The sequence below is a fragment of the Mus pahari genome, chromosome 13 (genome assembly GCF_900095145.1).
Source record: "Mus pahari chromosome 13, PAHARI_EIJ_v1.1, whole genome shotgun sequence".
Taxonomy (NCBI): Eukaryota; Metazoa; Chordata; class Mammalia; order Rodentia; family Muridae; genus Mus; species Mus pahari.
In genome coordinates this window covers 88798254-88810665 of record NC_034602.1, presented here as the reverse complement: position 1 = coordinate 88810665, position 12412 = coordinate 88798254, and the positions used below count along the sequence as shown (strand labels likewise).

General features: G+C 42.3%; 1 protein-coding gene across 11 annotated transcripts in view; it reads left to right on the top strand.

The window, feature by feature from the left end:
* Positions 1 to 12412, top strand: part of Sec31a (SEC31 homolog A, COPII coat complex component) — a 57423-nt gene that overhangs the window by 11474 nt on the left and 33537 nt on the right. For all 11 annotated transcript variants that reach the window (XM_029544918.1, XM_029544921.1, XM_029544923.1 and 8 more), the window contains exons 4-8: positions 709 to 907; positions 2231 to 2326; positions 3973 to 4113; positions 6732 to 6874; positions 10182 to 10281. In XM_029544918.1, coding sequence (XP_029400778.1) covers positions 709 to 907; positions 2231 to 2326; positions 3973 to 4113; positions 6732 to 6874; positions 10182 to 10281 — 679 coding nt within the window. The remainder of the gene's footprint in view (positions 1 to 708; positions 908 to 2230; positions 2327 to 3972; positions 4114 to 6731; positions 6875 to 10181; positions 10282 to 12412) is intronic.

The following is a 12412-nucleotide window of genomic DNA, read 5'->3' as shown; positions in this document are numbered from 1 at the left end:
AGGCGTGTGCCACCACACCCGGTTCCTTAGTAGGTTTTAAAGAAACAATGTACACACAGCGAAGGATGAATCCTGGGGCTCAGTCCTCCCGTGTTTTGGGGAGCTTCTGCCTATTATAAGACCCCAAGATGAACTGTCATGTACTTCCATGCTCTTCTAACTTTATTTCCACCCAAGACTATATCATTATCCCCTATTAGAAGTAAGGCACAGAATTTTGACACCGTGTCTTCATTTAGAACATTTCCAATTAATTTTGACACCATGTCTCTACTTTGAAGATTTCCAGTGACTCCCTTAGCACTTTTACTCTTTCAAGGTTACAGACTAGTGGACACTCGGGAGCAAATAGATTGGTTTTATTTTCTCAGAAAGCAGTTGGTTAGCTCTGTTTTGCAAATGTTTACAAATAATTAAATATTAATATTAAGTTGCACAGTTTCTAACCAATAAAAGTCAGTATTAAGCTCATGTCTTTTGCCATGCAAGTGACTTTCTATATACTATGTTACTCTGTAGAGTCTTCACTGTTTAAAGATCAGGAAATCAAATACAAACATATAAGTAAATAATAAAATTCTATTTTACTGATTGTATAATCAGCAAGAGTCAAAGAGAAACTGATTTGTATTACATAGAAAGATATAGACAACAAATATAATTAAAAATTTTTGGACACTTACTTGACTTATATATTTTCTCCTTAAGGTACCACAAGTTGATTTGGGGACCTCATAAGATGGATTCCAAAGGAGATGTTTCTGGAGTTCTGATTGCAGGTGGAGAAAATGGAAACATTATTCTTTATGATCCTTCTAAAATTATAGCTGGAGACAAGGAAGTTGTGATTGCCCAAAACGACAAGCATACTGGGCCAGTGAGAGCCTTGGATGTAAACATCTTCCAGGTCTGACTTTGTTTAGCATTCATTCATAGTTCTTAAGATATGTGTTTGTCATTTGAAATGACTTTATGAGTATAGTAGGATTCAGTATTGGGAATGAAAGGTTAAAGACTTAAACCTATGAAGTTCAGAGTTGAGATTAGGAGCCGGCCACGGGCACTAATAACTGGCCACTTTAGCACTTTGGGATACAGGCAAAGGAGTTTGAGGCTAACCTCAGCTACATGGTAAGTTCAAGGCCAGCCTATATTTCAGGAGATCCTGTTTCAACAGCACAACAAAAGCCTGCGGAGCTGAGAGAGTTGGTAAGGTCTTTACACTCTAAGCAGAAGGGCCCTGAATTCTGTTCTCAGAGTCCCTGTGAAAGTGCTGGTGTGGTGCTGTGCACTCGGGAGCTCAGTGCTGGGGAGGTAGAGGCAGGGGGACCCTTGCTAGTCTAGCCTGCTTGGTGAGCACCATGCCAGTGAGAGCTCCTGTTTCAAAGGCAGTGGACAGTGTTTGTGAGGGTGACATTTGAGGTTGTCTTCACTCCATTTGCTCCTGTGTACAGGAGCACGCACACTCATGTGGGCTCACACAACCAAACACACACGGAAAATAAAACCTGCCCCAAGCAAGGCTGAGATGAAGACACTAGTGTCCTGCCATCTGTTTGAGCACCTTTAGATATTAGGAGCCCCACAGTTTGGAAGCTTTAAGGCTTATGTGAGACCAGCTCCTAGCACCAATTGATAGAAACCTAATGAACATGAACAGTAGCAGAGGAGGCCAGTTTTAGGGTCATTTTAACCCAGGAGATTTGAGTAGAAACCACCCAGGAATCCTGCTCCCTGCAACAGAACTGTACGCCCATGAGCTGGAAGTCCATGAGAACAGAGGCAGCCTTTACTAGGTGTCCTGGGTCAGTTCTGGGTGTTGGCTGGGAGGTCCCTATCGAGACACAGTGAGTAGGTGTAGGATTTGGGTGTCTTGAAAGCAGTAGTTGCCACTGTTTTGTCTTCTGTAGTCACCTTGTCTTCCAGAGATGCAAATCCACCAATACAAGCACCTGTGTGGCTAAGGTGATTGGGTCTCTAACAATTTAACAGTGGAACTGTCCCTTTTTTTGTAATGTATTAGATTTTAAATGAATTTTATTTTGAAAACTTCATTTGAAAAGTTTTATAATGTTTCTCTAATAAGGTTAAGTTTGAGTTATGGATAATTAGGAAGTCACACATGTGATCGTTTTGATCAATAAACACATATGTATTAAAGTCAACGTGTTGGTTTTTAGTTATTTAGAGTTTTCAGTTATTTGTTACTTGGTCATTGTTTCTTTTGCAGACCAATTTGGTGGCCTCTGGTGCTAATGAATCTGAAATCTATATTTGGGATCTAAACAATTTTGCAACTCCAATGACGCCAGGAGCTAAAACACAGGTATCATGTTAATTGATGATTAATGTAATCAAAGAACCAAAAAAGCCATTCTTTTAAATGCATTTATGCTAATTTTAAGTTTTTTGAACACAGAGACCAATACTTAAATATCATTAACTTTTAGTAGTACAGTATTGATAAATGTGTTTCTCTTGTAAGGTAGATGCAGGGAGAATTTGAAATCAACTTGGAATATAGAATGAGACCTTAAGTAAAACGCGGTGCGTGGTGGTGCACGCCTTTAGCCCCAGCCCTCAGCAGGCAGAGGCAGGCGGATCACGCCAGCCTGATCTACATGTAAGTTCCAGACCAGTTAGGGCTACATCATGAAACCTGTCCCAATAAAGAAAACAAAATATAGTGTTTCTTTAAAGTATCTATGATCTTCGAGTAGTAAGAAGTCACTCAGCACCTACACCTGTCAGACTCGGGCCTAGAGAAGCATACGAACCAGATACACACTTACAGTTGCTCACAGCGACCTGCTGGTTCTTTGAATGCTAGCTTATCAGTGCTCAGAGCAGTCCACTGTTCCTGTGTGCCTCCTGTAGGCATCGAAGAGCCCCTTCTGCTCTGGTTTGAATTTCTCATTGTCGTGTGGATCCCAGTTGCACTGGCTGCCCACTCTACCTGCTCTACTGTTTTGAGATCTTAAACAGTGGCGTCATAATATAGTCTACGCCTTACAAAGGCATTTCCCTGTGGTCCAGCTGGCGTTGTATCCTGCCTGCTTGTAGGACAAATACACTAACCATCATTGTGTAGTCTGCTCTCTCTTGCACCAACATCAAATAAAGAAACACCTTGGTTTATAGCAGGAAGTCAACAAATGCTTGTTGGATGAGACGATGGTAAACAACAGAAAGTATCTGAAGTCCTGTATGTCTGAGATTTAAACAATGTGGACATGCTGTAAATGTATGATAGAAAGGGAGTCAGTGGAATAGGTGGGTCTAATTCTTAAGTAATAGATTTTTTTTTTTAAATAAAGGATCAGCCAGGCATAATGGTATATTCCTTAAACCCCAGCAGAGGCTGGTGGATCTCTGAGTTCTAGGGTAGCCAGAGCTACATAGTGACACCCTGTCTGTCTCAGAAAAAGAAAAGGAAAGTAAAGAAAAGGAAGAAATCATAAATGAAGAACTACAATTTATAGTTAAATTAATTTTTAGTTTTTTGAGGCAGTCTTACTATATCATTCTGGCTGTCCTATAACTCAGTAAGTAGACCAGGCTGGCCTAGAACTCAGAGATTGGCCTGCCTCTGCCTCCAGAATGCTTGGACTAAACATGTACACCACCACATCCAGGTTTATAATTAAATGTGAGTGTAGTAATACCCTAGCTACTTTCTGTTGCTGTGACTAAACACTGCCTAAAACCAACTGGGGCAAGAAAGGGCCCGTTTGCCTTCTGTGTCTGCACCGCTGTCCATCGCCTTGCTTGCCTGGCTTACTCACTACTTCAGGGGCAGTGCTTCCCACAGTGGGCTGGACACCTGTGCATCAGTCACCAATCCAGAAAGTGCAGACGTGCCACAGAGCCCTCTGATGGAGGTAGCCTCCTCCCAGTGACTCCAGTCTCTCAAGGTGACAAAAACTAACCAGCACAGTAGTGAAATGGTTTTTAATGTTTGTTCCTTACTAGCCACCAGAAGATATCAGCTGCATAGCATGGAACAGACAAGTTCAGCATATCTTAGCATCAGCCAGTCCCAGTGGCCGGGCAACTGTCTGGGATCTCAGGAAAAACGAGCCTATCATCAAAGTCAGCGACCACAGTAACAGGGTGAGTACAGGATTGACTGGTGGTGAGCATGTGATATTTCTGCTGGAAGTACGCTGTCGTTTGTTTTAAGGAATCACATTTTTGTAAAATTAAAATCCTGTCCTTTTATCCATCAGTTAATAGTGGGAAGGTTGCAACTCCCTTAGTGAGAATAATTACAAACATGGTGAATATGTTTTTAAGCTTTTAAGCACTTTATTAATTTTGTGTGCATGTGCGTGTATGGGAGGCTACACATGTGCCATGAAGCTCACGTTGAGTTGAGAGGACAGCTTTTGTGACTCTGTTCTCTTTTTACCAGGTGGGTCCCAAGGATCAAACTCGGGTTTTGGGGGACTTAGTGGCAGGTACCTTTACTCAGTGAGCCATCTAGCTGGCCTGATTTCTGTTGTTGTTGAAGTTAAAACTTAAATATTTATTGCGTCTATCTATTTGTGTGTCTGTGTTCATGTGGCAGGCTGGGTATCTTTGTCTGGCGTCCACACTCCACTGTGCCCTTTGTTGGTGGCCCCAGGACAGCTTGCAGGAGTTAGTTCTCTCCTCTTCCTGTGGATGCCAGAGATTAAACTCGAGTTATCAGCAAGTGCCTTTGCCTATGGAGTCGTGTGGCCTGGCTAGAGATTTCCTGAAGCAATGGTGCCTGGATCACAATGTGTATATCAGTTTAAAACTCCACACAATTGTTGAAAAGAACTCTTTTCCAGATTGTTATAGTTTAAGTGATGAGAACTTTTAAAACAATAGTTTCAGTGGAATAAAGCATACAAAAATAAGGCCAGGCGTGGTGGCGCACAGCCTTTAATCCCAGCACTTGGGAGGCAGAGGCAGGTGAATTTCTGAGTTCCAGGACAGCTAGGGCTACACAGAGAAACCCTGTCTCGAAAAAATAAATAAATAAAAATAAAAATAAATTAATTTAAAAAAAATACAAAAATAATTTTAGTCATCATGTGGAATATTTCTTAGACTTTAAACTAGGTAATCCCCAATAATTTTAATTGTCTCATGAAATTTCAGATGTTAGCTGTTGCTTAAGATATTTTTCTTTGATCTTTTTTTTTTCTTAATTTCTTCTTTTTAAATCGATCCTTTTTGAGGAAAGGTTGCTTTTATTTTCATTTTCAAAAAAATGTTATATTTTAAGTATATATAAAGTATTTTTAGTTCCAGTATTGGCATCAGTTCCTCTTAGATGGAAGTATTATTTTGGCTCTGAATTGCTTTGTGTGCATCACATAGATGAACAGAAAGCATCCAATGTGAGAGTTTGAGGCTGTTGCTTAACTCTGAAAGCGGTGGTTCTCAGCCTGGGGGCTGCCACCCTAAGAACTGAGAAAAGGGGTGTCTGGGAGTGACAAAAACAACTGCCTTGAAGTCAAATTGTGGATCCAAGCTGACGGCTTAGGCTCTGCTTAAGATGGCTCCCTAGACAGCCCTGTAGACAGCCCTATAGATGGCTCTTGGCACTGTAGTCTGCTCTAGACAGCTTTTTCTTGCTAGTATAAAAAATTCTGTGTTAGAGACCACTAGCTTTCTGCTCCATATGGACAGCTCTCTCTGCTAGTAAAAATTCTAAAAGCTCTCTATGTAGTTCATTGGTTTACTGACCAAAGTCTAGTTTTTTCTGACAAAAGCCCAGTGTTTTATTTACATATCAATTCAGTTATTTTTTTCCAGATTCCCTCTTGACCATCTCAGGAATCAACATTCTGTGACCTTAGCCCCTTGACTCTTAGGAAGAGACAGCAAGCATTAAGCACAGATAGTAAGATAATTGGGCAGTACCATTCCAACCACACCAGGACCTAAATTCAACCTAAATTCCCTCTGTTTGAGACTGACTTTGAACTCAGGAATCTGTCAGCTTTTATTTCTGCCTGTCTTTATATCCTTCTGATAAGCTGGCTCATGGTATAACTGCCTCTGTTCTTTTGATCTGTGAAGATCCTTATAAAATTCATATTGCATGCTTATATTTTTGCATAGTTGAGAAAGTATGTATTTTTGAACTCATGTTTTTAGAGTTCCTTTTCACAGCCTTAAGGGTTGTCCTGAAGGTCCCAGCATTTACCATTTTGTTAAAGACAGACACACACTCAACTCCTGGACATGCTGTTACTAATTATCATAGTGTCATTAAGGTTAACAGGGTTAACATTACCATTTCTCAGAGGAATGTGAAAATATGTACATTATTATACAGACAAGCCTTAAGCCCATAGCAGCTATTGATACTCATGGAGGGCCATGCCTACTATTCTAGGGGTGGGAACCATGTCCTTCCACCCCTGCCAAGGCCATGCCAGACTCAGAACACAGGCATCTCATGATACCGTTGGAAAGCACAGATAATTACATTAGGATTCATAACTGTAGCAAAATTACAGTTATGAAGTAGCAATGAGAATAGTTTTATGTTGGGGGTCACCACAGCATGAGGAGCTGTGTTAAAGGGTTGCAGCATTAGGGAGATTGAGAACCACTGGTGTAGAAGGTTCAGAACTGATCCTTTCATTCAGTTCATTTCCTGTTTATTTCAGTAGTGACATAGTCCTCACATTTTATTTCTGCTTCATAAAGTAACATGATTGCTGAGATATGACCCTTCCTGTCTGCAGATGCATTGCTCTGGACTGGCATGGCACCCTGATGTGGCTACTCAGATGGTCCTCGCCTCTGAGGATGATCGATTACCAGTGATCCAGATGTGGGACCTTCGATTTGCCTCCTCTCCTCTCCGGGTTCTGGAAAATCATGCCAGGTATCATGTTCCCATTTCAAGGAAATTTGTTGCTTCATATTTTGTTCTAAAACATATTTACTCGTTTTTATTTTAAGCAGTAGTCATGATTTTCTCTCCAAAGTGGAGGAAAGATCATATCATACTCACATGAATTCTTTGTTAAAGATTTTCCACCACTTATTTCAAACAATGAAGCAGGAGAGAGATGTGTACCTGTCATCCCCGCACTTGGCAGGTGAGGCAAGGAGATGAGGAAGTGAAGGCCCTCAACTACACAGTGTGAGCGTGGCTAAAAGTCACCAGAGTAATCGGTAGGACTGAGTCTGTCAAAGCACCCGAGCACTCTTGACGTGGATTGTGCAGCTGGTCATCAGCCCTGAGACAATGGGATGCTCTGTGGCTTGATTCTGTTTTCATTCTACTCTAAAAGTAAACAGATTTGAGCTATGAGGTGGCCTCCTGCTCTCAGTAGTCATGAGTATGCTGAGTAGGTCTCCTGAAAACACAGGGGTTCTCCCATGTTGCAGCGTCATTACATTTCATTAACTTGGTGAGCTGCTTACCATTGACACTTAGGTAGTAGCAAGTTTATTTAAATTCGTTACTGTGTTTAAATAAGAACATTCCTGTTAGTACTGTACTAGTTTCTAAGGACTTTAGGAGTTTGTGTTCCTCCTATTTAGTGACAGGCAGACTGAAGTTTGAAGTCCTTTTCCACTCTCCTCAGTAGTAGCTTGTAAAGGAGAAAGTCCTGAAGTTTGTCATCTGTCACATGCTCATAAAGGAAAAGACCTGGTCAGAATGTATTCTTCATCAGAAGTTATACTTTAGTATCATTATAGCAAGAAAAGATGATTCTGAGGGGTCTTAATGTTTCTTATTCTTACTTAAGGTTGAGTTTATTATTCAGTAAAACAGGCAGAATTCTGACCTGTTAGTTACTTTCCTGTTGCTGTGAAGAGACCACAACCAAGGCAATGTAGAAAGGAAAGCAAGAGGCATGGCCCAGGAGCAGGGCAGAGAGAGAGACTGGGCCTGGGGGCCCGCAGTGACACACCTTCTCCAACGAGGTCATACCTCCTAGTTCTTCCTTCCCAAATGGTTGCAACAGTAACAGACCAAGCATTCAAAAGTATGAGACCGTGGGGCCAGTCTCATTCAAACCATTGCACTACCTTCAGGGCAAACTCTCATAACATAGACAATGTGCAGTCATTTACATGATTTCATAGTCAGTCCTCATTACAGAAGTGGCTGTAGAAGCTGCCGTTGCATGTCTTAGGCCAGAAGCTCAGCAAAGTTCAACTTGACCAGGGTCATAGATAACCAGCCAAGTGCTGACCTCCAACCCAAACCCCGATGTTAGAGTATTCCCCTGGCACTGCACTCACCTCAGAGCTTGAGAGTGGGCTGGCAGAGTTTAGTGAAGCTGGAGGGCAGAAACAAGGCAGGCTCAGTAGTTAGCCGTTTCTTATGCTACCAGAGGGTAGGTTGCCTGATTGTAAGGTCTCCCAGCCTAGAGCTCTGTTTCTTTAATAGAGTATACATATTAGGCAGGAGAGATGACTCAGTAATCAAGAGCTCTTGTTGCTCTTGCAGAGAATCCCAGTTCATTTCCCAGCAGGCACATGGCGGCCCGTACTTCTTACATCTCTTACTCTCTAGCTCCATGGGTCTGATGGCTCTAGCTGCCTTAGGTAGCTGCACGCATGTGAACACACACACACTTCAAAAAAAAATCATAAAACTAAACAAACTTTGACCACTTGTTGTTGCTACGTTAGAGATCAAACCCAGGGCCTTATATATGTGTGTTAAACAAGCTTACCACTGAGCTAAACACTGAGAACCTCCAATGGTGTGCTCTTCAGAATGATTAAAACATACTTCTGGTTTCTCATAGAATCTCTGAGTAACGTAGATAAGATTATAGAAAAGGCAGAATACTGTCCTTCTCTAAATAGAGGACAGAAGATTTTGTGTATGTGTGTTTGTGTGGTATATGTGGGGGTGCACACATGTTTGTGGAGGCCAGAAGTCAATGCCTGATGTCTTTCTGAGCATTTCTCAACCTTATGTTTTGGGGCACCAAACCTGGAGTCACCATTGTATATATAGCTAATAGCAAACTTTTGGATTTGGCTTTCTCCACCTCCCTAACTGGGATTATAAGTGTGTGCTCCCATGCCTGGCATAATGTGTGTGAGTGTGAATGTGGGTGTGGGTGCACACATGCCGTACTTTACACGTTGTGGAGCTCAGAGTAGCCTGTGGGAGTCTGTGTCTCATGGGACCCAGGAATATGGGACCCTATGTAGGTCATAGGCTTTGCAGTGGGTACCTCTGCCTACTGAGCCATCTCATGGACTGGCTTTGTTAGGATGCTGTACAGCAAGCACATCACTATTGAGCAGCCTGCCTTCCCATGCCAAGGCTCACACTGTCACACTGTACAGCGCAAGGAATCCTTCTTATACCTGGAGTAATGCTTGCAAGTCCTGTTCTTCTCCAAGGTTACAGAGGTCCTCACTCTAGGACAGCCAGCTCTGCTCTTCTCCAAGGTTATAGAGGTCCTCACTCTAGGACAGCCAGCTCTGNAGAGGTCCTCACTCTAGGACAGCCAGCTCTGCTCTTCTCCAAGGTTACAGAGGTCCTCACTCTATAGAGACAGGTTTCTAGTTGCCTTGAAGCATACCTAAGTTTCTCTTGTCATTCTACTTGATGAAGAATACGTCCCTGATGGCAGAAGCTAAACCGTGGGTCTGAAGATGCAGACTGCTGGTGATCACTTGCCTCCCATCTCCCATGTACGAGGAGCTTCTGGAACTCACAGAGATCTGCCTGCCTCTGCCTCCCGCGATGGGGTTAAGGGTGCATGGCACCATAGCCAGCTATACAAGGCACTTTTATCTCTGTGTTTTCTCATAAAAAACTAGCCTGTGACACATTATTTCTAGTCGATGTGGTTGGGCATTTGCTTTCATTTCTTACCATCTACGCCGCACACAGTGCTGAGTACCCTGTGTCTGCATCCATTACCAGATTGCTGTTAGCAGATGTGCATCCCTGAGCCTGCACAGGCCGGACTGGAAACTTGCTTTCCTCAACATTGACTATTCCTCATCTCTTTGTGCTTTTTCTTCATCTGTGTCTGTCTCTGTCTCTATCTCGGTGTCTGTGTCTGTGTCTGTCTCTGTGTGTCTCTCTCTGTCTTTCTCTTCCTTTTCTTGCTAGGTTAGCGGTTTGGATAGTAAACAGCGAGGTGAGTTCCGTCAGTACACTTTGTTCTCACTTGTTCCTCTCTCCTGCCTATTTTTTTTCCTAGGGGGATTTTGGCAGTTGCTTGGAGCATGGCAGATCCTGAGTTGTTGTTAAGCTGTGGAAAGGATGCTAAGATTCTCTGCTCTAACCCTAACACAGGAGAGGTAGGAGGAGGGGTGCTTCTCAGCCTGTCAGCCCTTGGAATATCGTACTTCTACCTGAATAAGAATTTTCCATATGGATATTAAGCACATAATTATAATTAAAACCACTGGAGGAAGGTGACGGATGTTAATGAATCAGAATTCTGTCAGGAACATTACCCAGGCTCATTTCCTTTAATCTTTAAAATTAATCTTTCTCTATTGGAACATAGATTCTAGCTGCAGTCTTTTCTTAAAAATCACTTATTTTTATTTTTGTGCATTGGTGTTTTTATGTGTATTGGTGCTTTGCATGTATGTGTGTGTGTGAGGATATCAGATCCCATAGAACTGGAGTCACACACAGTCGAGAGCCAACATGTAGGGGCTGGGATTTGAACCTGGGTCCTCTGGAAGAACATCGAGTGCTCTTATCCACTGAGCCATCTCTCCAGCCTCAAGCTGTAGCCTTATATCTTTGCCTCTTCTCTATTAAAGTAAATAGATCAATCATTGCAGGTGCTTTTGTAGTTACTCTGCTGGAAAACTAAGAAAAATGTGAATGGCTGGGGATGGAATTGTGGCTCAGTGGTCAAGCACGTGTTTAGCCGGTGCCAAGTTTTAGGCTTGGTTTCCAGCACCATTAAAAATTGTCTTCTGGCTGGCAAGCTGGCTCAGGAGTTAAATCTGGAAACCTGTTTGATTCCTGGAACCCTCATGAGAAACAGGATGCTGTGGCTCCATGCATAGCCTCAGCACTCCTCCAGCAAGGTGGGAAGCACTCACCTCTGTTAACTTGGGGAAAGGAGAGAATACACTTCCACAAGGCGGGAGGAGAGGGCTGACTCCTGAACTTTGTCGTTCACCGGATACTGTGGTGCATGCCTCCCGCACTTATCCGTCACGCACACAGAATAAGTGAGGAAATAAAATGTTTCAATATACTTCCCTCTCTTAGGTGTTGAGAGTTGAGCACAGGGCCTCAGATGCTGGGCTGGGCATCTTCCTGGCCTGTCAGTAGACTTCCATCTGTCTGATAAAATAAAAGCAAGTTCTTTAGCTCCTTGGTTTCCAATGTAAAGTTTTAGATTATAGTTTGTTTGTAGCAGTACAGAAACCTTAAGGTTAGGGAGCTTAGAACAGAATTAACCCAACAATAAATCTTGCCTGTGGGGTTTGAAGCCAGGAAAAAACCCGCGTGCTTTCCCTTCATCTGCTCTTGTTAGGCCATGCTCTTGGAACATACTGTTGTCATATATATATATATATATATATGTATATATATATATATATATATATATATATATATGCAACAACTAAAACAACTGGATTTTCTAGTTCAGTGAAGTTTCAAGATACAAATGAACCAGTGCAGGCATCAAAGACATGAGCATGCTGGAAGCTTCTTCACTCTGTGGTTAGGGTTTTGTGTTTGTTTGTTTTGTTAATTCCATACAATACCAAAGTTAAAGTTATTTGGCTTTTCTTAAGGCCTAAGACGCATGCTCCTAAATTTCCCCATGATCATCACACTCTGGATCAGCAGCAATTCTGATTTTTATTTATTTTTAATTTCCTCATGTACATACAAATGTACGCACACATATGTGTGTATGATCTGGCTGCCAGAAATTGATAGTGGCTCTTTGTCCATTGTCTCGCTGCCTATTTTTTGAGACAGGATCTCTGATTGGCCCCCTCAGTGCTGGCAGGAACCCCAGGAATCGTCCTGTCTCTGCCTCCCCAGCTCTGTGGTTACAGGCAAGTGCGGGGGCTTGAACTGTGGTCCTCACGCTGTGCATGTCAAGTACAGATGGCACCAGATCTCCTCAGCCCTGGAGCAGCGTTCTAAAAGTTGTTCATGGCCTTTTCCTTTATGGGAAACCTTGCTAGGGTTCATCAGCAGTAGGAATGGTGTATGCTTGTTTCCTTTAGGCCTGAAGGCTGGTGTTGGCAGTTCTTTCTAAGGGTGTAGCTCACAGAGTGTAGTCTCTCTTTTTAATTTAATTAAAGTGTTCTTTTTTTTTTTTAATTAATTAATTTATTTATTTTTATTTTTTTATTATTATTTTCTTTATTTACATTTCAAATGCTATCCCGAAAGTTTCCTATACCCCTCCCCCCCACCTCTGCTCCCCTACCCACCCACTCC